This window comes from Phallusia mammillata, chromosome 2 (genome assembly GCF_965637545.1).
Source record: "Phallusia mammillata chromosome 2, kaPhaMamm4.hap1.1, whole genome shotgun sequence".
Taxonomy (NCBI): Eukaryota; Metazoa; Chordata; class Ascidiacea; order Phlebobranchia; family Ascidiidae; genus Phallusia; species Phallusia mammillata.
Genome location: NC_137253.1, coordinates 31,378,553 through 31,401,177, shown reverse-complemented (window position 1 = coordinate 31,401,177; position 22,625 = coordinate 31,378,553). Strand labels below are relative to the sequence as shown.

At 34.6% G+C, this 22,625-nt stretch overlaps 1 protein-coding gene across 1 annotated transcript in view; it reads right to left on the bottom strand.

Annotated features, from left to right (window-relative positions):
* LOC145213307 (uncharacterized) overlaps positions 1-22,625 on the bottom strand; it is a 50,351-nt gene that overhangs the window by 11,182 nt on the left and 16,544 nt on the right. The window contains exons 15-52 of the mRNA XM_080081534.1: positions 22,485-22,567; positions 21,342-21,495; positions 20,756-20,838; positions 20,070-20,223; positions 19,561-19,643; positions 18,322-18,475; positions 17,550-17,632; positions 16,287-16,440; positions 16,126-16,208; positions 15,639-15,792; positions 15,192-15,274; positions 13,473-13,626; positions 12,851-12,933; positions 11,740-11,893; positions 11,229-11,374; positions 10,675-10,828; positions 9,998-10,080; positions 9,317-9,470; positions 8,880-8,962; positions 8,352-8,505; positions 7,971-8,053; positions 7,526-7,679; positions 7,376-7,458; positions 6,866-7,019; positions 6,294-6,376; positions 5,663-5,816; positions 5,379-5,461; positions 5,039-5,192; positions 4,393-4,475; positions 4,168-4,321; positions 3,555-3,637; positions 3,345-3,498; positions 2,901-2,983; positions 2,345-2,498; positions 1,823-1,905; positions 1,113-1,266; positions 760-842; positions 314-467 (exon numbers count right to left, since the gene is read on the bottom strand). Of these exons, the coding sequence (XP_079937660.1) occupies positions 314-467; positions 760-842; positions 1,113-1,266; positions 1,823-1,905; positions 2,345-2,498; positions 2,901-2,983; positions 3,345-3,498; positions 3,555-3,637; positions 4,168-4,321; positions 4,393-4,475; positions 5,039-5,192; positions 5,379-5,461; positions 5,663-5,816; positions 6,294-6,376; positions 6,866-7,019; positions 7,376-7,458; positions 7,526-7,679; positions 7,971-8,053; positions 8,352-8,505; positions 8,880-8,962; positions 9,317-9,470; positions 9,998-10,080; positions 10,675-10,828; positions 11,229-11,374; positions 11,740-11,893; positions 12,851-12,933; positions 13,473-13,626; positions 15,192-15,274; positions 15,639-15,792; positions 16,126-16,208; positions 16,287-16,440; positions 17,550-17,632; positions 18,322-18,475; positions 19,561-19,643; positions 20,070-20,223; positions 20,756-20,838; positions 21,342-21,495; positions 22,485-22,567 (4,566 nt within the window). The remainder of the gene's footprint in view (positions 1-313; positions 468-759; positions 843-1,112; positions 1,267-1,822; positions 1,906-2,344; positions 2,499-2,900; positions 2,984-3,344; positions 3,499-3,554; positions 3,638-4,167; positions 4,322-4,392; positions 4,476-5,038; positions 5,193-5,378; positions 5,462-5,662; positions 5,817-6,293; positions 6,377-6,865; positions 7,020-7,375; positions 7,459-7,525; positions 7,680-7,970; positions 8,054-8,351; positions 8,506-8,879; positions 8,963-9,316; positions 9,471-9,997; positions 10,081-10,674; positions 10,829-11,228; positions 11,375-11,739; positions 11,894-12,850; positions 12,934-13,472; positions 13,627-15,191; positions 15,275-15,638; positions 15,793-16,125; positions 16,209-16,286; positions 16,441-17,549; positions 17,633-18,321; positions 18,476-19,560; positions 19,644-20,069; positions 20,224-20,755; positions 20,839-21,341; positions 21,496-22,484; positions 22,568-22,625) is intronic.

Genomic DNA, 22,625 nt, shown 5'->3' with positions numbered 1-22,625 from the left:
AACACCACAGTTCTTATGTTTTTCACTGCTCAGGGGTGTTAAATATTCACAACAATACTAAAAAAGCAGAACTTTTTCAAACACCAGAAATGCCTCACAACTAGGCATTGGCTGGTGCAAGGTTTTTGTCAAAAACTGTACTGCTTTACTAATAGTGTTTTGTAAAAGTAATTGAATGGCATAAACTTAGTCACACATCAGATTACATATTGCACGTAAGGAAAAACAAAAGGTGTCTAAACAAGAAACCCTGGTTTAGTGGCCAGTCCATGACTTAACTGGGACCAATAAAGACCTGCTATTATATACACACCTGTAGTTAAATTTTGACAAGACATTCTGCTCGAAAGTTGAAAGCCCTCGTGGAAATAAATCACCCGCCGGCAAACATCCAACCATGGCCCAAATTGTTTCCATGCAAGCTACAGAGTGGGGACCGTAGTATGTTGGACAGTCAGTTGGTAAATCTGAACATGTGAAAATATGTTTTACAAACGCATGCAGTTTTTTAAAAAGGATATGGTTGGGAATAACTACCCCAATTCCATAAGATTATGCAAAAACTGGATGTGTTTGTATTAAAAAACAATGAAAATATAAATCTTGTATTTAACTAGTTTGTTTAATTATGGAAAAGTGTATCCAAAGAAAGTTTGTTGTTTCTTTTTCAGGGATTAAGTTTTATTTACGTTATTTTTATGTTGATTTTTCTGATTTGATCACATTTTCATTTTCCAGAAACATAAAAATGACACTTACCTATTCCAAAACAGTTTAGTTGTTCTGCACTCGACCCAGCGTCTGCATGAGCTTTAATAGTATCGAATTGCAGTTTCAAGTTTCTGTAACATATGACTACCAATAATGCAAAACGAACAGCTGTTATTGATTAAAAAAAGTTTGATTGTTTTGCATATTTTTATTAATTTTTTATGTGACTCATGTGGTTATAAGCAAGTATAACTTTTTATGTCTTGTGTGCCAAGTATTGTTATACGATTAAGGTGTTTATGGTATTTCACAATTACAAGTTCTTATTAGAGATTAAAAAACAATACAAACAAGAAAACAAATTGTCTACTAAATACACAATAGTCTTATGTCAAACTTACAAAAAAGTTAGTTTAGACAAATCCGTTACATCAGATGTTGGCAGTTTGTCAGGGAACTCGTTGCCCTCGGGCAAGCATTTTGCCAAACCCCAAACATCCTTCAGACAATCCAGTGTGTGGAGACCATAGAAGGTTGGACAGTTAGCAGGAAAAGCTGTAAATAAAAAAAAAATTCGCAGTTACAAAACAATTTCACACAGTTGCAAACAATGTTAGCAAACTTTTACTTTTCTACTAAAAATTACACATAGTGTTTTTATCAAATAAAAATGATTAAGAGAAAATATAAAAACAGTAAACTTTAGTTCATTGTTTCTCAACCTGTGGGTTGCAACCCCCAAAGGTGTCGCGAAGATCGCAACACAACTGGAAAGATTTTTTAAAACTTACCCCGTGATTTTTTTTAGCATAGTTACCAATATAACAGTTTGATTTAGAATAGGCACGGAATGTTGACTTTTTTGATAAAACGAAACATTGAAAAGGAGTGTGCTTGTGGTGACATAATCGCAATTTTAGCTTTCTGTTACAGTTAAATCTACTAATAATAAATTTATGATGAACACATTCTTTATTAGGTTTACCCAAAGTGTACTGTAACATGTTTATTGTTTGTATAATTTGCAAATAAATGGGTAAATGGGTATAAAAATTTCCACTTTTTGATGTACTTCATGTGTTAATTATAATATTTTAATTTTATGTTTTACCAATTCCAAAACAGCTCAGTTGTTTTGATGAATTTCCAAGATCTGCATCAGACCTCACAGATTGCATATATTTCAACAAGGCACTACAAAACAGAATAACAACGTTGACATGGTTGTCATATTATTCAGCTACTTAGTAATTTTGCAGGCACATGTTCTTTTTTGTTTTGTAGGTCTGTCAAAAAAACTCACTTCAGTTTGAAAAAAGTTGGTCAACATGGAAAATATTAGGTAAAGATTTTTTTATGTGCCTTTAAACATTAAATGACAGGCAATAGAAACAAGTCTTAAAGTCATCTAGCATAAATCAAATCAGATAGGAGTTGTATTGAAGTGGTTATAGCTCTATTGTGCAGCAGTTCCATGGCCGTGTCATGTAAAAGCAAAGCAAAACAGGAATTTATAAAAAGATAATGACAAAAAAATTACTGTTGCACTTCTAAATATTAAACGGCAGGCCACAAGAACAAGTCAAAAGTTTTCAAACATAAAACAAATCAGTAAACATTAAAGTTACATCACCTATAGTTGTATGCTGAGTAAACTGAAACTTCAGAAGGAGACAGCTTATCTGGGTAATCATCACCGGCAACTAAACATCCAACAGAGCTCCAAACTTGTTTCAAACAGTCCAAAGAATGAGGACCGTAGTAGGCAGGGCAGTTAACAGGAAGATCTTAAAAGTAACAAATAAACTTAAAAACACTGCCTATGTCGGGAAAATTTACAGAATCGTGAGGCTTGTACAGGTACTAGGACTCATTACTGGTATTAAGCCTAAGTGTGCCATGACTGCTGGTCTGTATGAATCCCAGTTATTTATGTTCAACTTAGAAATTGAATACACTATAATCAGGATCGGTGATTGTGTAATTTGGCAAGCTTTATGTGCAGTTATTAAGTATACACAATTGCTCACATTAAAACATAATTAGTAAGTTTGTAGATTCTTACATCTGTGAAAAAGAATAGCAAATAACCTACACTATCAAGAAAAGCACCTTGGCAGGTTAGTGTTAAAAGCTTATGCTTGGTTGTGCATAAAAGTGATGTTTGAATTGTTAAAGCAAGAACTTACCAATGCCAAAACAGTCTAATTGAGATTGGGAATCTCCACTATCTGCATCTGATTTTATGTTGTCTATCACATCATACAAATTTCTGGAATCAAATGAATAAATTACATTAAGTTTGACTTTACATTAAACTTTACACTAGTGCTTTATTCTGATTTTAGGCATTAGGTATACCATTAAAATGTAAAAGATTTGTCGTTCAACTGGTGTAATGCTAAACAAAATACTAGTTGTTTCTTTAAGAACTTGTAATTTTGCTGAATTTTAGCAAAAAGCAACCAACATTTTGTTTTGTATCACACCAGTTAAACAACAAAATTGTTAAAACTGCAGCCTGGTGGACAAAACACTTGTTCAGTAACACATTTAATATTGCATAAAAATTACAATGAAATTATTTCTTAAATGCATTATTTGGTTTATCATAAAAATATTTTACAACTTACGTGTAGTTGAGAACAGACAAGGTTGCAATTTCTCCAGTAGACAGTTTATCAGGAAAATCGTGACCTGCTGGCAAACACTTTACCAACATCCAAACTTCCTTCAAGCAATCAACAGAATGAGGTCCATAGTAAGTTGGACAGAAATGGGGTAGATCTGTAAATATCATAGTGTTCAAGAATCTAAGCAGTCAGTTTTTATGTATGAGTTACCAATTCCAAAGCAGTTGAGTTGTTGTGCGGCAATCCCTGCGTCAGAGTCGAGCTTTGTTGTATTAAAGTTATGCAACAAGGCACTGAAATGAAAACAAGTATAAGTAGTTAGTTGTTGCATTTGTGACATTGAGATAAGATGGAACCTAAACTACCTTTCGGCAATTGCATTTTACTTGCAAGTTTTGTACTTGTAATCGTATTTGTAATGCAGTCTAGGCACCCAAGAGCATCATGTCAATGGCACTAATAATCGTTTTTGGAATCTTCTTTGGAGGAATGATGTTTACAGGTGCATTGTTTATTGCCAAGTCTTAAATCGGGGGTCACAAGTCTGAGGTTTAGATGGTTTCAGCTTCCAACAATAAAATCTAACTAGGATACAGACCTAATTTCTAATTGACATTTATTGTTTGTTTTTTTTGCTTTTAGGCTTTTATTCTATTTTGTACATATTGGACTTTTCTATCTTCGAATTGAAATAACAAACTAAAAGAAGTAATAGTCATAGGTCTCTAGGAGATGTTGTTGTAAAAGTCATCAGTACTTATACTTTCCAACTCTGCAACCATATTTATATCTGTTATATTGGTACTTTTACTTTTAACCTTACGTATAGTTAGTAGTTTGGAGGATGCCAATTTGTGAGGGCAAGAGTTTATCAGGATATTCATCCCCTTCAGGAATACATCCAACCAGAATCCAAACGCTTCTCAAACAAACCATGTCGTGCACACCATAATATTTTGTGCAATTGCTGTTTGAGGCTAAACAAAAAACAGATATATAGTTAACAACGAAACATGCAAATCAATATTGTAGTTCAAATCATAGTTACTGAATCCATAGCAGTCTATGTAACTGGCCATGTCGCCCAAGTCAGCAAAATCCTTTATTGCGGTCATTTCTAACAGCAAATTCCTAAAGAAATAGTTATGTTGAGTTTATATCAATGCTTTTTTACAGAACTATTTTTAAATAGTAGGAATGTGAATGTCAACAGTCACTGATTTAAACTGCTTCAGTAAGTGATAAAAAAGAAAATACATCCTAATTGTCACTCATTAGTTGTGATTATTTCGTTGAAAGAACACATAGTAATGCAATTAGGATACGGCAGTGTGTTAAATAAGACTTAATAAGAAATGACAGGTTGTCAAATACAACCTGATAAACATGGTTAAGTTTTGTGAAGTTCAGAAACAGAAGCTTTACCAGTCTCTACTATTCCTTATATGAACTGAATTGGACCCAGTGTGCAAAATAACGATGGTGTAGCTGCAGTGTGTTCAGTGATTATCCACCAATTGTGCCCTTCACCGTTTTGCGCTCCATAACGTTTCAACGTTACGCAGTTATTTCTGGCTTGGTAATTGTTTCAGTGCAAATGTGTTGCTATGTGTTATTTCACCAAGTGAAATAAACACAACTTGTGACTGTGACCCACCATTTGTCCACTGTTTTCTGGATGCAGTAATACTTACTCGTATGTCAGGACAGATAAAGATGCCACCTCTGATGCTGAGAGCAGATCAGGATACTTATAGCCTTCAACCAAACATCCAATTATCAGCCAAGCAGTTTTTAAACAATCTAACGTATGTGGTCCATAGTAGGTTGGACAGGTGACAGGCAAATCTAACAATAAAAGAAGTTAACTAAGGCTTGTCACTTTTCAAAATGAGCAAATGTTTCACACATACAAAAAATTGCTTTAAGTATTTTGGTAACTAAGAGAATTTTTTTATATATTAAAAGTAATTGCTTTCAGTAATAAAAACAAGTAAACTGATTAGCTGAAACCCAGGACCAAATAAAAGTTACCTATTCCAAAACAGCTCAGTTGTTGCGAGTCAACCCCCAAGTCAGCTTCAGCTTTTATGGTCTTGGTGTTGTTCAATAATCCCCTAAAACAGAATAGAGCAGTAAGTGGTTTCATCAGCACCTGTCTTATATCTTTCTGCATGTGCAGTCACCTAAGACAGACAAGTTTTTTTGGTTTTGTTGAACAATTAAAATACAGCGACTGATTTAGAGTTTCATTTAAAATTGGCTGTAGGACTGTAGGCTTTACAAGTAAAACTTTAGCTGCTTAGCATGAAAGTAACCTGTATGTAAGACTTGACCATGCTGAAAACTCGAAGGGTGGAAGCTTATCTGGAAACTTTTCACCAGCTGGTATACATCCAGTATTGTTCCAAACAGTTTTCATGCAAGCTCGGGTGTGCGGGCCATAGTAGGGTGGACACGTAGAAGGCAAATCTTTAAAAAAAGAGGTTTACAACTTTACGCAATATGCAAAGTTTTATTTCACAGAGTTTCTAAAATTTGAGGCAAGTACTCTATTGGGGGTCAAGCAAGAAGTTTTAGGGTTTAAAGTCAACTAAAACAAAACTAGAAACCTGGCTGTGTTATATACTGTCAGATTCTACATTCTGTGTTATTTTTAACAACCACATACACTATTTGCTATACTGAAATCAATGCATATTTGTTACCTAAAATATTTGGATCTCAAGCAATTAAAAACATAAATGTTTTTGCCAGTGAAAGATTTTAAGCACTCTGTTTTAACATGTTGAACAAACCAATCAGACAAAAAAATGGAAGATTACTTCAAAATTATTATGTTGTGCTAAACCTTTGATGCAAAGGGGGCCAATACATTTTAGTAAGTAAAGGGGGTTGAGAACCAAACAGTTTGATATGCCCTGACCCAAACAGATAAAATTACTTTACCTATTCCAAAACAATTAAGCTGATCCAAACTTGAACCAGCATCTGCATCTAATTTTGTGGTGTTCATTTGTTGCAGCAAAGCACTGAAAAATCAAACTTACATAAAGTATTAAATATTCCTAAAATGTAAGGAAGTAGAAATAAATCAGTCATCAAAATATATGGGTTTTTTTCAAAAAAAAATTCCTGTGACTTACAGAAAAAACACAGGGTTACAGAGATGGTAGTTCAATTTTAAAAAATAGGAGTTTAGATTTAAGTTAGAGAGACTATTATACACATATAAGTTACCATGAAGCAATCAAAGCTGTACAATATAGTGGTCAGCGGTGCTACATCCAGGTCGTGTTTGAAATGTTAGAGATAGGTCAATGCAAAACAGGCATTTATTAACAGACAATGGCGGTAAAGAAAAAGATAATTGGCAGTCTTCGATGCATGTGTGTAAACAGGTAACTACAACACAAACTTATGTCCTTATCCAATACCATGGTTGCAATCAACAAGCACAAGGCCATTAACCCTAGTATGTGAATAAACACCTACTTTAAAACAAGTGAAAATACACGTACCTGTAGTTAAGGGCTCCAAGAATGGAAACTTCGGTCGGCAAAAGTTTATCTGGATAATTATCTCCTTCTGGCAAACATAGAACACTGGCCCAAACTGTTTTCAAACAATTAATAGAATGCGGTCCATAGAAACGTGGACATGTTACTGGTAAATCTGAAAACAAAACAATCAAACTGATACAAGATTGGCAAAAACTTGACAAGAATATTTTGAAGTCTTGCCCAAATGGTCAGTTGGCAAGCACAAATGTTTTGTGTTCACAAGGTTGTGGTTTCTAATCCCGCCTCGACCTTTTGTGTTTTCTTGAGCAAGAAACTTAATCAACTTTTCTCCAACCAAGTGGAATCTTAATTAAAGTGACTAACTCTCCAAATTGCAAAAATGATCCAGCAGAATTGCAATGAGGAGGCTGGCAGCGTTATGACGGACTCATTGGGAGCATAGCACATGTAGGCATTGCCTGCTAAATGAAGGTTAAAAATAAAACCAAAAACAAGAAGGGCTTGCACCTATTCCAAAACAATTAAGTTGCTGGTCTGATATTCCTGCATCTGCCTCCGTTTTCACGATCTCCATGCTTGTAACTAAGTCCCTGTAGTGAAAAAAACAATCATTCAAACACGATCTACTTGCACTGTCGATAAATCGTTGCTACTCACCTATATGGCAAAACAGAGAGAGTGTTTCTCTCAGTGACAGGAAGGAAATCTGGATATTTGGCACCAGTTGGTAAACATTTTACTGCAGCCCAAACCGTTTTCATGCAATCAACAGTATGTGGCCCATAATATGTTGGACAAAAGGCAGGCAAATCTATGAGGGGAAAAAAATAAAGATATTTAAACAATTTGCTTTTAGTATTTCAGTTTTTATGTCCATAGCAAACATAAAAGCACTAGGTGGAAAGGTGGCACAAAACACAGGACAGTATATTTCACTAAAAGAGCATCATCAGTGCACATTGGAACAAACATTTCCTTGTTTGCTAATTTTTGAGCTTCAAATGAAAAAAAATTGATGATAAGCACTGAAGTTGAGTTTGTTGCTCAACAACAAAAACCTTACACAAAATAATTAAAGAGCAAAAAACAACAAAAAATTTACCAATTCCAAAACAGTTAAGTTGTTGTGTGTCGTTTCCAGTGTCAGCCTCATTTTTTATGTTTTCCGTGTAAGCCAGCAAAGTACTGAAAAATTTACAACACATGTCAGTAAAAAGTAAAAGTAGTGATCATGAAAGTAAAAATAACAAACATATTAGTAAAAAGTAAAAATAGTTAACATATCAGTAATAAGTACAAAATAATAAAAAATGGAAGTAAAATGTAAAAATATCAATAAAAAATACACATGGAATTCCAAAGTAAAAAATAGCACACATATCAGTAAAAAGTAAAAGTATTAAATATGAAAAATTAGTTAACATATTGGTAAAAGCAAAGGCATTAAAAATGTCAATACAAAACTCAGTATTCAGTTAACAACCTGTATGTCAGTCTTTCCAATGCTGATACTTCAGCTGTTGAAAGTTTTCTTGGGTAATCGTGGCCATCGGATAAACATTTGACCGCATCCCATATCTCTACCATGCAATCCACAGAATGCATGCCGTAGTATGTTGGGCATTTATCAGGCAAATCTGCATAGTAATAGCACCAATTGAACAAACTTAGTTAATATTTTAAAAATATCAATGATTCTCAAAGCAGCAAAAATATGTTGGGATATGACATAAAAGGCTACATTACGGAGACTAGATATATCATTTGGTTACAAAATTAAGGCTATTTTTGTGCATAGGGTTATAATATTTTAAAAATATCAGTGGTTCCTAATTCAGCAATAAATATTTAAAAGTCTAAATTACTCATATTAGATACTGTGGCTGGTTATTCACATACCAATTTTGTTAGAAATCTGAGCTATTTGGATGTATCAGGTATAATATGCAAATATACAAAAGAATGGTATTTTAGAAAATTAGTTTATAGGTCAATAATTGTAATTAGTTACTTATTCCAAAACAGTTTAGTTGTTGCGTTCCAGACCCAGTATCTGCACCAATTCTTGTGGCATTCATATGCAATCTTGCATCACTGAAAAAGAAGTTTGCTATTTTACCTAAGCAGTGATGGGAATAAAATTTTTTGTCAGCCAGTTCTTTTACAAGTCTTTTTTTTGACAGTAACTAGTAGTGCCGACCGGTTCACTGATTTTATGAAATTTGATTGTTCTATAGAACCGGTGCGAACTGCCTAAATTCCACAACCGTACCTAAGTATCGCATGGGGATGCAGACTGCAAATGCGTGAATTTTGACATTTTTCCTATCAATAGTTTTACTGAAATATCCCGAACCACTCAAACAATATATATATATATATATATATACATACAGGTGTGAATTACAAAACATGCCTCCTCAAACAAAAAGTGTAGCTGCCACTTACAAAAATGTTGAAGTATTCAGAGCTGCAATTTCAGAGTCAGACAATTTTGGTGGAAAATCTAACCCTTGTGGCAAACATCCAGTCGAATTCCAGATTGTTTTCAGACAGCCCATCGTATGGACACCATAAAAAGTTGGACAGCTCGCAGGCAAATCTACAAGACAATACCACAAGCAAATTTAAATACACATGCTACAGTGTGTTTTACAATAACTTAAAGCTGATGCCTAGTTGAGCAGCAGCACCAAGTATAAGTAAGAAAACAACACATAGCAGGCATTAATGAAACAACAATAACAAAAGAAAACAACACATAACAGGCATATATGAAACAACAATAACAAAAGAAAATAACACATAACAGGCATATATGAAACAACAATAACAAAAGAAAACAACATGAGGCTTGCTTCAATTGCATAAGACTTTAGCGAGATTGCCATAAATATTAGCGAGCATGTCCAATCAGCTAACTATAAACAATAGTTCACATACATTCACAGCATATTATTTTCTTAATTGTTTACTAACATGTTAGTTCAAAGGGCAATTTTCAGTTTTCGGACTGTTGCCTAATTGTCAAAAAATACAATAAAATACTAACATGTTTAAGTTCAATGCAGTTGTTATTCATTGCAGGAAAATTTTACAACAAGAAAAATATTTTGAAATCAACTTCACCTATCCCGAAACAGTTGATTTGTTGAGTTGAGTTGCCAGCGTCTGATTCTGTCCTTGTGGTATTCATGTCATTAAGCAATGTACTGTAACAACACACAAATTACCAACTTTGTAATGAAACAAACCACAACAAATGCATCAAATGAACAACAAGGCTATCTTTCAACAGGTCAAAGATAAAAATACTGGTAAAATGCTAATATTCTTCTTTTAGCTTGCAAAACTTATCACAACTATTTCTGCTTGTTTTGGACCAGTTTACCTTGTTATCAAAATCAATGTTCAAATTTTTATTGTGTAGCAATGTACATATTACCAGCTAATGTCAATAATCATAAAAAACAAATCAGGAGTCCCTTTATAGTTAAAATGAATACATTCATACTGGGATTAACCCTGAAGTGTTGATGTAGACCAGCAATCCTATTGTAAATCATAGTACGCCAGCCCTATTAAAGGCGTGATACCGAATCAAGTCAGTCTCCCAAGCTTTCCCATATGGCAAGGCACAGACTAGAAAAATCTATCTTGTGGTGGGATTCGAACCCACGACAGGAGTTTTTCCGGAACTCGTGCTCTGCCAACTGAGCTACACAGACTCAGTGGAGAATCCGCCGAAAGTCGAATCACAAGCACCGTTTCCTGCCTTGTATGTTGCACATGTCTGCCATACTTACGAGTACGTCAGATGTTCTAAGAAGTCAATTTCAGCAGCAGGCAGAGAATCAGGGTAAATTGCTCCAGAGGTCAAACATCCAACTGATGCCCAAATCGTTTTCAGACAATCGATGGTGTGCATTCCATAGTAAGTGGGGCATTCATCAGGAAAGTCTACAAGATATTATGCATGTTGTTACACCACGAAAAAAAAACAAAAAAGCCCACATGAGTTTAAGGAACAGACAGGCAAAAACAGAAATAAAAGATTTAGCTTCCAAAGTATTTAAGATTTGTTCAGTTTAATAGGGGGAAAATACTGATGAAAATATACACAACAAGCGATATGCATCATTATTAAATGTTTTGGAAGCTAAGTATTTATTTCTGTTATTGCCAGTTTGTTCCTCATAAATTTTTTTATAAATTTTGTGATTGTTTGCATAAGGAGTAATGATTTTGGCCACCAATATGTTATTCCTGCCAATTGTAAGTGTTTAAAACTGTTACTTTCAGCTAGGTGTAGGCAATCGTTGTTAATTTCAGTACAAAAGATACACTTAATAAAAGTTACCTATTCCAAAGCAGTCAAGCTGTTGAATGTCAACTCCTGAGTCAGCTTCTGTTCTTATTGTATGTGTGTGATTGTGCAAGGCTCTACAAACAACAACCACAAACATAAATAAATCAACACTCCTCTCACAAACATAAACTGTTGTTCTAGTTGAAAAACAAACAGAAGAAGGCATTTTTTTTATAATTGTCTTTTTATTTCATTTCGAAGAGACTGACATCATGAATGTCGACTTTGTGACAATTTTATCAATGAAGATGTCTTTCCAAGCTTCCACCATAAGCAAAATGAGCAAAGGTCCATGCCGTATGTTATACAGGGAGAGCAGCACTTCCCAAGCTGTATTATTTGTTTGTGGACATTTTTAGGTGTGAGGTATTCTGGAGTATATGTTTAACATCTGTGTTTTTTGCAATCAATCGGATTTAGCAAAGTTTTCTGTAGCTAGTTCTTGGGTTAGTAGCTGTACCATGTACGAAGGTTTAAAACAAAAGAAAACCGCAGTGGTCACCTGTATGTAAAGTGGGACCAATCAGAAAATTCGATGGATGAAAGTTTGTCAGGATATTTTTCGCCCTCCGTCAAACAGCCAGATATGTTCCAAACCGTTTTCATGCAAGCTACGGTGTGAGGACCATAATATGTTGGACATGTAGCAGGTAAAGCTGAAATTTCAAAATATTCTCACAAGAATGCAAGTTAAAATAGGTTCACATAAACATATCTGGTGTAAGCTCTAAATACCCTTATTTTGCTTGATAAAATATAGAGTGATCACTTTACAAATGATTCAATAGGGACGGGTCAAGTCGAGCCCAAACAGCTGTGTTTTTTATGCTCAGGTATCCAAGAACAAAAATGACTGAAATTTTAATGCGTCAGATTTATTTGCAGTTTCGGCCCATCCCTATAATTCACAATCTTGAATGAGCTGAAAACAGGTGTGCAATATCAGAATAGTACTTTCCAAGATGAAAGAGCGCTTAGCACAAGTATTTTGTGTTTAAAAGGTTTTAGATCAATTCAGTCTTGACAACCCCTGTCCCAAAATGATCTAAACTTTTTGTATTTAAAAGTTATGCATTAAAAATTAATTAACTGACAATGAGGCGGGCAGCTCTTTGATGAACTGATTTAGAACAAACCACACTCATGTGTTGCATCAGCAATCACAGGTACAAAGGGAAAAAACAAACAACTAGTGATTAAATTTGTAAAAATTGCAAATTGGCTATTTTGTTTAATTACTGATGACCCTGTTTTCCATTAATGCGTTTCGTCTTGTTGCATAACGACACAACAAAGGGCAATTTTCAGTTTTCGGACTTTCGCCCGATTGTCGAAAAATACAGTAAGGCTAAATCAGTGGTAAATGGCAGAAGGCAAAACACTTTTACAAGTAAGAGCTAACTTGGGTGTAAGAAATTAGGAATTTAAGGGGAAGTCATATTCGTCGCACTTTCTAAAGCAAAAATAAAAAAATAAATAGTTTTTATAAAATACAGAGGTGTAACTTTTGAAGGACCACCAAACTCCCCGGATATACCACTGACGCAGAAGGTTCAACAGAGGTGCTGTTTAAACCAATCTAAAATAAAAAGATACACAATAAGCTTATTTACCTATTCCAAAGCATTCAAGTTGCTCTGCACTTGAACCAGTATCTGCAGCATCTTTTGTATCATTCATCTGAGTTTTCACAACACTGCAGAAAATGTTGTAATATTAACATTTGTAAAATGCCAAGTATTGACACCAATATGCTCGTACAAAAAAATGTCCTAAACCAGGGGGTGTGCAACATTTTTCTTTTGTTTTGTCGATGGACCATATACCCAATTTTGGACAACAAGCGAGGGCCATACATTTTTTTCATGTACACAATAAATTTAAAATTTTGCCAAAGCATCAATACATTTAATTTGTAGAACATACTGTTTCTCCGTAACACTGGCTTTCACAACAAAATAATTGTTTACTAGACTACTAGACAAAGGCAATTATCATGTCACATTTGTAAGTACTTGCAAACTGCTGTGTGGCCCACCGGTTGGAAAATGCTGGTTTAGCTGATACTTGTTACGTATTGTTAACTTTGAAAATTAACAAAAAACTATTTAAAAATTTTGCTAAATTTCCAGAAGATTTGCATATTTACTCTGAATCAGTGTGTTGGTGAGGGCCACACTAAAAAGCAGTTTTATTTACATTGCATTACTTTTTGGTGCATTTTTGTAAACTCACGTGTATGTTAAGATGGACAACGCATTGATCTCAGTGAGAAAAAGTTTATCTGGGTAATCACCGCCTTCTGGCAAACAACCAGCATCTTTCCAAATAACTTTCAAACAATCCAATGTGTGGGGACCATAGTAAGTTGGACATTCAGTGGGAAAATCTACAACATAATAAACAGCATATTTAAAACTCCTTCTATACTTAACTACGAGTGGTGTTTAAAATGAACAGTATTAGACCAATAACAATATGGTCAATGACAATCATTGGGTTTTGCAAAAAAAATTCCATGTAAATAGAAACCCTTGCTTAAATAGAATCACTTATGCCTTCCTATTTCTGTGTTTAAAAGCTTCTGTAAGAATTATTGAGGAAAACAAAATCAAAGAAATTTAGTTTTATTTAAAGCACGTTATTTATTTATTACATTCATGACAAGTCCTACATAGTAACAAGGTTCGTTTCTACAACGAAAATTATTTAGAATTTAATTTGTGAAGAATCTTTTTTCCAGAGCTCTTCTTGCAATTAGATTTTTATGTCCTGTGCGACTATGCACTGTACTACACAAATTCAATGTTATTTACCCTGATAAAGGCTACCTGTATAGGACGTCAAAACGCCGAAATAAAAATACAATTGCCAGAAGAGCTCTATGAACTTGATATTATGCCTGGCAGCAAAAGCTTATATCTGAAGAATTTTTTTATTGCACAAAAAATGTTGGAAACTAAAAACTTGCCAATTCCGAAACAGTTTAGTTGTTGAGAAGAAATTCCTGAATCTGCTTCCTTTCTTGTTGTGTTTGTATGATTTACCATCGCCCTTGCAATAAATAAGTTTATTTTGTATATACAAAGAAAGTTTAGGTATAATACAATGCCAACATGCCATCAATGTGAACAATGGTAACATTTCAATGCATTTTTATTATTAAAGTTGTAAAGTCTCAATCTAAAAGATGCATAAAAATGCCAAAGCAAATTTGCAAGCAAAAACAAATTTCACGTAAGGACATTAAACAACAAACTAATCGACATCGCTTAATCCAGATCTTCGTCCAATCGAAACATTTTTTTTGTTCCAACAGTTCCAGATTAACAGAGGTTTACTCTACTTAGTTAAGACCTTTTAGGGAAAAAGGCTGGTGTGCAAGTTGCAATATAGAGTATTACCTAACTAAACTTTGCGTGAAGATTTTCAGACTTACAAGTAAGGCATAGTAGACAGTGTTGCATTTTCCAAAGGAGATAGACGATCTGGATAGTTTTTTCCGCTTGGCAAACAACCTGCAGCTGCCCAGACAGTTTTCAAGCAAGCACTAGAATGAGTTCCATAATAGGTTGGACAAGTGGCAGGCAAATCTGCAAATAAATGAGTTTTTCACGACATATATAAACACTTAAGCAGATTTTTGTAGTAAAATTCTGTATGTGTTGAAACAATATCTTTACAAACAGCACTCAATTTAACAATCGAAATCAAGTGTGTTAGGTGAATAACAAAAATTCTTACAAGATAGTAAAGAGTTTTTCACAATATATGAACAAACTGAAGTAAATTTCTCCACGTAAAAGCAGCAGAACAATCCAATCTTTACGAGAGGAAGTCAATACAAAAATAAGTGGAAAAAAAGTTTGTTAATTAAGTAAAAGCGGATGGGAAAATACTGATGTGGCGTTTAGGGTTTAGGAAAATGTAAGACCAATCTTTGAAAAAAGTTACCTATTCCAAAGCAGTTAAGTTGTTGAGTTCCATTTCCACTGTCTGCTACTGTTTTAATGTTTTCCATCTCCATCAGCAAAGAGCTGAAACAATGAAAAACATTAGACAGGTAAATTAAACTAACCTAGACTGTCATGATATTTCTGGGGCCAAGTAACCTAAAATTGTTGCATTTTTGTTATGGTTGGTCTGCACCTGTCCGCCATACTTTGCACACAGGGAGATGGTTTACATTTCCATACAACTTCATGTCACTGCTGTGCACCATTTTATGTATTGTTTTAACCGGCACACCTTTTTAGCAATGTTTTATGTGTGACTCAAGTGGATATAAAAGGGTGCAACTGATGTGGTCCTTGATATCACTAATGCTGACATGAACATTTGCCCAAAACGTTTGCTATACTACTATAAAACACTTGCTTTTAAGTCAATAAATGAAGTCACCTGTATGTTAGAATAGACCAGGCACCACGAGCAGCTGGTAAAAGTCTATCTGGATATTTCAAACCGTCAGGCAAACATCCAACCATTGCCCACAAGACTTTGAGGCAATCAACAGAGTGAAATCCATAATATGTCGGGCACTCGTCAGGAAAATCTTTAGACGTTTAAAAAGCATGATCAAAAGTAAAACTGCTTGGGTAGAGTAAATGCAATTGCTGTGTTTATCGTTAGGGGAAAAGTTTTTTAGAATTTCTTATATCCACATAGAGCATATGTTGAAGCAAAATTTTATCTTTCTCGAGTGAATTATTCCACAGTTAAAAAAATTAACTGGAATGTAAAAGTGTTACATATATGAAAAGCAGGTATGTTCAATTACGCAGATGCATATGTTTCATTTTTAACTTTATACATATTTTCATGTCATCAATACAAAATGCTCAAAGCAAACACAAACTGATAGTCTACTACTTTGCCAAGTACTCACCTATTCCAAAACAATTAATTTGTGCAAGACTGGATCCATTATCAGCATCAGCTTTCAGTGCATCCTTTTGTGCCATCAGTGTTCTGAAAACAAATTTCCAATTGAAACTTTGAAAGGTTTATTCAAAACACACTCATATGCATAAAAAACATGACAAAAACCTGTAGTCTAAGCCGGACTGAATTGCAATTTCAGCAGGTAACAGTTTTGGTGGAAATTCATGCCCCTCTGGTAAACATTTAGATAAATTCCACATAGCTTCCATGCAAGGCACTGTATGTGGACCATAGTAGGTTGGGCAAGGAACAGGCATATCTGAAACGAGCATACAACATCCTTTAATTCAATCCCAGTGCAAGTGAGAACTATGTTTTGGTATTTTTTGGTAAATAACAGGGCACATGACCCAATAACACATGTTTTTTTAAGGGGCCCTTGCAGTTTTATGTGAAAATGCAAATAAATTTGATTTGATCTTACATCAAATGATGCAAGCAAGTCTTGCACTTTGATAAAGATTGACTATAGTCAGATTAAGGCCACATTGCCAGTCTAATTGTGACTGCAAACCAGCCAGAAAAAAACTAGGAATAAGCTTGGCAGAGACAGAACCCGGATACTCCACACCGAGCATCGCTGCTTTTAATGCTCAGCCGAGCAGTTGCACAAACTGATCCGAGCATTAAATTTGCATATTCATGCCATGCCTAAATTTGAACTAGTGTTCGAAAGGGTTTTCAAAAACATGAATAAGTGTTTTTTAAATATGCTTGATTGTGGGAAAACACGTACTTCTGGGGCCTGTACCGTGTAATACCCTGCTGGTGATATAAGGGAGCTTTGAAAAATACAGAACTAGGGTGATAAATTGGGAATGTTTGTGACATCACAATGCACCAAGCATGCTCGGCCTGATAGGCTAGGTCAGGAGTGTTCAAACTTTTTTTATTGGGGGCCAATTTTTACCAAGTAAAGACGCCCGCGGGCCAACGTTTTTTTAGAATTAGAACACAAATATACAGGATTTAAGAAATTGTCAGATTTTGTTGCGTCAGCACGATGTACACTTCTTTTTCCCTGGGAAATAAAGTTTCATGGAAGGCTTTTATGTAAAGTCGCCAAATCAACACAATTTGAAAAAACAGCTGCGGGCCACTTCAAATGTCGCCGCGGGCCGCATTTGGCCCGTAGGCCACACTTTGGACACCCTTGGGCTAGGTGTTGGACCAAACAGAACATTTGTATGTTTAGCCCATCCCTAATATATACCCAATAAGTTTAAACTAGTGTTTTTTGAGAATATTTTGCTCAACTAAACACTGAGTGATTTAAAAATGCCCCTTTAAACAAATAAAGTTTGTCAAATATATTTCAAAACCAACATTATAAGTTTTCTCACAAACACAAAGTATTTGGGAATTTACCAATTCCAAAACAAGCGAGTTGTTGAGATGAGATCCCGGCATCTGATTCAGTTCTTGTTGTCTGCATCTCAGCCAGCAATGCACTGCAAACAAACATCAAAACATTATTGTAAAAAACAATGTTTCCGAAAATACTATTTACCATCAGGTTCTCTTTCAAAAAAACAAGATAAAAGACATAAAAAGGTAAAGCAAGGAGCGAAGACTATAAGAGCACATGATATTATGTCTGTTTGTTTCATTTTTATCCTCGGTGGACGGGCAACGCCTGAATACGTTATGCTCACAATTAGTTCGCCGTCAAGCTGGCTGTGTGTATTGCAAGTACGTTGATCATTTTTTATTGGATTTTTTTGACTTGGGCATTGGTGACTTCAATTTAGTTCAACCCATCGGGAACCACTGGGTTGGAGCAATGCAACTTAAGTTTCTTGCTCAGGGAAACACAGGCAACATAGGATTAGAACCTATGACCATACTCATGTATTCATATGATATTATTCACCATGTTATTCATGTTGATATTTTTTTGTTTGCAACATGTTGACCGGTTCTGTTTACAGTGAATTATGACGATTATTTCTAGGCGCTGAAAACCAAATAAAATTGAATGATTGATTAGTCACAGTATGTTGATATCTTGCATGTGTGAGGGATGTTTAATGTACCCATGCCCTTTGGGATAAATTTATCCTTGGTTAAAAACCTACGTCCCAGTTTGTAAGGGTAAAAACCCTGCTCAAATCTTATCAAATCAGTGTATTAAACTTACCTATAGTTTGTTGCTGTTTTGGCAGCCAGCACAGCAGGTAGAAGACTGTCAGGATATTCATCTCCTTCTGGTAAACATCCAACCGAAGCCCACATCACTTTAAGACAAATAACTGAATGTGGTCCATAGTAAGTTGGACACTCTGTAGGTAAATCTGGCACAAGAAAAATAAAGAGCTTTACATGAAAGACAGTTTGCAGAATATTTTTTTGTAACAAAATCATTCAACACAAAACTGCACCAAAATAGAGATATATGTTGCACCCTTGTGGACACCATCAGTTTCCTATTCGAGTGCAATCTCACTGAAGGAAATGATATATTTGCCACCAAGATGTTTAAGTTGATACTATGACCACTTAGCATATTTATGGTTATGGGTTTAAATCCCAACACAATATTTTACAATTCCACTAGCAAATACAAATCAACTTTTTAAAGTAAAAAAAAAACTAAAACACAGTCCAAGAATAATGGAAAAAAACTATTGGGTTATAAATTTGCACAGTCTAATACAGGGGTGCCCGACCTTTTTTGACTCAAGATCGACTTTTGGGGTAGTCCAACTCTCGAGATCTACCATTCCAATACAAATTAGCAAAGACATAGCGAGTACCAGAACAAAGTAACAATTACTACTGCAACTATTACTTTTGTATTGCAACAAAGCGCCTACTCATATACTTATTAACATATCCTTATGATTAATTCACACAATAAAGTAATCTATGTACAGCAACGCGTTACAAAGCAACTGTTTTAAATAATTTCTGCAACCCTCGCGATCGACTTAAAATCAGTCCGAGATCGACCCCGATCGACGAGTTGGGCACCACTGGTCTAATACATTTAGATCATGGATTGACAAGCACTAAATATTTTACCGGTGTGTGCAAAAACAAAATATTATAAAGGCAGGACATTGAAAACACAAAAGCAAGTCTTATGAGGCTGTGAAGCAATGGTAAAGTAATTTCACCCATGGTTGGGACCAACTTTTTGTGGAAAAACAATTCCAGGCCACTCCCTGCTTCAAGTTATATTAAAAGTTGATTTATGGTTAATTTGCATGCATTACTGTGTCATATTAAGGCTGGGCAGCAAAATTATACGAGCCTTAAACTATGCTATATGACCAAAATATTTGCCTATCACTCATCTCTCAACCCTAAACAAACTAAGAAGACAAGAAATATACACAATAGAAACAAATGCCGCAAGAACTTTAAACTAACTTACTTATCCCAAAGCAGTTTAGTTGTTGAGCATCATCTCCATGGTCAGAATCATTCTTTATTTGCTCGTAGTTGTCCAACAAATCCCTTCAAAAAATTGAAAAACATAAAGGCAAAAATATCAACAGTGGTCACCATAGTGCTTCAAAAACGTAAGGTAACAGCAAAATCTGGCCACTACTTGGCATCCATGCTTGTGCAAGAATTTTGTGAACACACAGTTTGAACGTTTGAAAAGTCGAAACAGTGTGCACTGTCTGGGTCTTATCATGAATTGACTTGATGCTTTTGTAATGTTTGAATGCTTCATTATCTCTTTATGGGATGTTGTTAAGTTTCAACCACAGCATGCTTCTGACTGCATGCACAATAAGTTTCAACCAAGAAAAAATGTCAACAATAATAATATATCTTAAACATTCCTTTGTAGCTTTAAAGGATTTGGCAGTTTTATGTGCTTTGAATACCTTTAATAAAAATATTATTTTTACCAAATCAAAAGTACACAATAACCTGAATGTTAGATGGTCCAAAGCATTAATTTCAAACGGAGCGAGTTTATCTGGAGAGTCCCAGCCCTGTGGTATACATTTAGCGAGTTTCCATACTGAAATCATGCAAGCCACAGTGTGGAGTCCATAGTACGTTGGGCATGTGGCAGGCATATCTTGAAAACACCAAACAATTTGTTAGATACAAATGGCCCAGCAAATGTTTTAAACAACCAAAGTATTAAGTTGCAACCACAATATATTGGGACATGTATGTTGGTTTTCTTACCAGTGTATAGAATGCTAATGAAATGAAAAAATAACAATAGCATATCAACAGAATATTTAGATAATAAGCTTTACATGCTCTGATAATATTTAAGGCTTAAAACTAGAAGCAGATTTGTAGAATTTATCAGGAAGAAAAAAAAAACGTCGCTAATACAGTGTTGACCAACAGCGCAAGAAAATATTATAAGATAAAAACTTGCAATCCTTGCACAGAACGTGTTGTCACCACACAATGTAAACCATTTTTTAAGCTCTTATAAACTGAGCATTTATTACGGATGCAGTATTTGAAAGGCCTTTCCTGTTGCTGTCAACTTGTCAAAAGTAACGGCTGCATCAAGCAATATAAACCCTACATAGTGTGTATAAATTGAACAAACTTTTTATTAAAAATGGTTTAAGCTTATTGAAGTTTACCTATTCCAAAGCAGTTGAGTTGGTCTGCACTCGAGCCATTGTCAGAATTTTCTCTTGTGGCTTCCATATTCTTTTCTAAAGCCCTGAAAATGTCAACCCAAATTTTTAAATGACGAAAACTGACACACTTTTCCAGTGGTTCCCAACCTTTTTTGTTCTGTGCACCCTTTTAGTCGATATTCAAATATAATTCCCCCCTACAAATTTAGTTTTGCTACCTTAAACCGATCATACGAGAAAAAACGATCATCACCGATCATCTTTTTCTCAGCTCATAGATGGCAAATGCAGCAATAACACATAGCGCAGACAACCAGTAAGAGATTAATATTGTGACACAAGTTCCTCCCTGGTTGGGAACCACTGCACTGTTCGTTCTTAGGCCAGGCACAAATTAGGCAAACATCTAACAGACTAAATTCATTTATTTTTCAAAATTAACACAGTTGGAAAATAATATAAACATGGCTAGGTAGTTTCTTGCAGTATGCAGCTTTTAACAATATTGATATTATTACACGACTTCTACCTCAACTTGATCAGCAAATTGAAAGATTCAAAACAAAACCACTAAGCAAGTACTAACATAAAGTTCATTGTCTTTAGACTTGAAAGTTCTGCAGAGGTGAGATTGTCAGGATAATCGTAACCTTCTACTATACATCCGACTATATCCCAAACTTCCCGCAAACAATCCATTGTGTGGGGACCATAAAAAGCTAGGCAGGTGTCAGGGAGGTCTAAAAACAAAAAAATATCAAAGTACATGCAAAGCAGTAAAACAAACTTTATTCTTTTTTTGGTACTGTTTGAATAATTTTATAACTTTTGTTAGTGTTTGATATTAGTAGTATCATGGTTCGGGCAAAATTTTCGTTTATAAATTCCATGACTTTTCCAAAACTTTTCAAGAAAAAAAAAAACCAAATTTCCATAACCTTAATCGAAACAAATCGAGAAACTCCCATAGTAAATCTAGAAAAGAGGCTTTGGAATATGTAGCCAATTTACCATACTTGCAACAAATATACAAACGTTACGTAATTTGAAATTCCTATCTCTATCTGGCATTTCAGTAAAAAACTGGTGCCGAATTCCATACTTTTCAAGGACTTTTGCAAAAGTTGGCTTTTTTTCAAAACTTTTCCAGGCCTTAAAAATAAATTTAAATTCGATAACCTTTCCAAGTTTTCCATACCCTCGGGAACCCTGTAGTATTATATTTCAATACGTTTTTCCTACAAGTCAAAAAAAGAGTCAATGTCTGAACATTGACAGGTTACACAAACACCACATTAAGTAAGTTAAAACCAAAAACAACTACATACAAAGCAACTTTTTTATTATTTCAGTGCTAAATGTTATTCCATTGGTGTATAATATCAGTCTTGAACATTTAGTATAAAACAAATTGCCAGCGAAGTCGAAGAAAATAAATACGTTTTATTGAACTTCGCTGGCAATTCGCTTCATACTTAGGCTACTGTTCAAGTCTGTATCTTGTGTATCAAGTCTTGAACATATTCTATACAAACTAACAAAACATTATCAAAACTGTGAGTATTTATCTAAACACTGACACACTATTCGGAAACACAAATATATATTGTGAAGAAGACTTGAATCATTAACAGAAAATGACAAAAAACAAACACACAAGCTGGGTTTATATAAATGCCTGTGCTAGATATACTGTAAGATTTTATTAACAAAACCTGATTATAGTTACCTATCCCATAGCAGTTGAGTTGTTGTGATGCAATACCCAAATCAGCTTCACCTCGTATTAGTTTTGTATCACCCAGAAATTGTCTGCAAATAAAAAATTTCAATTAGGTTTACTTTAAATTACTGAATTCCAAATAACAAA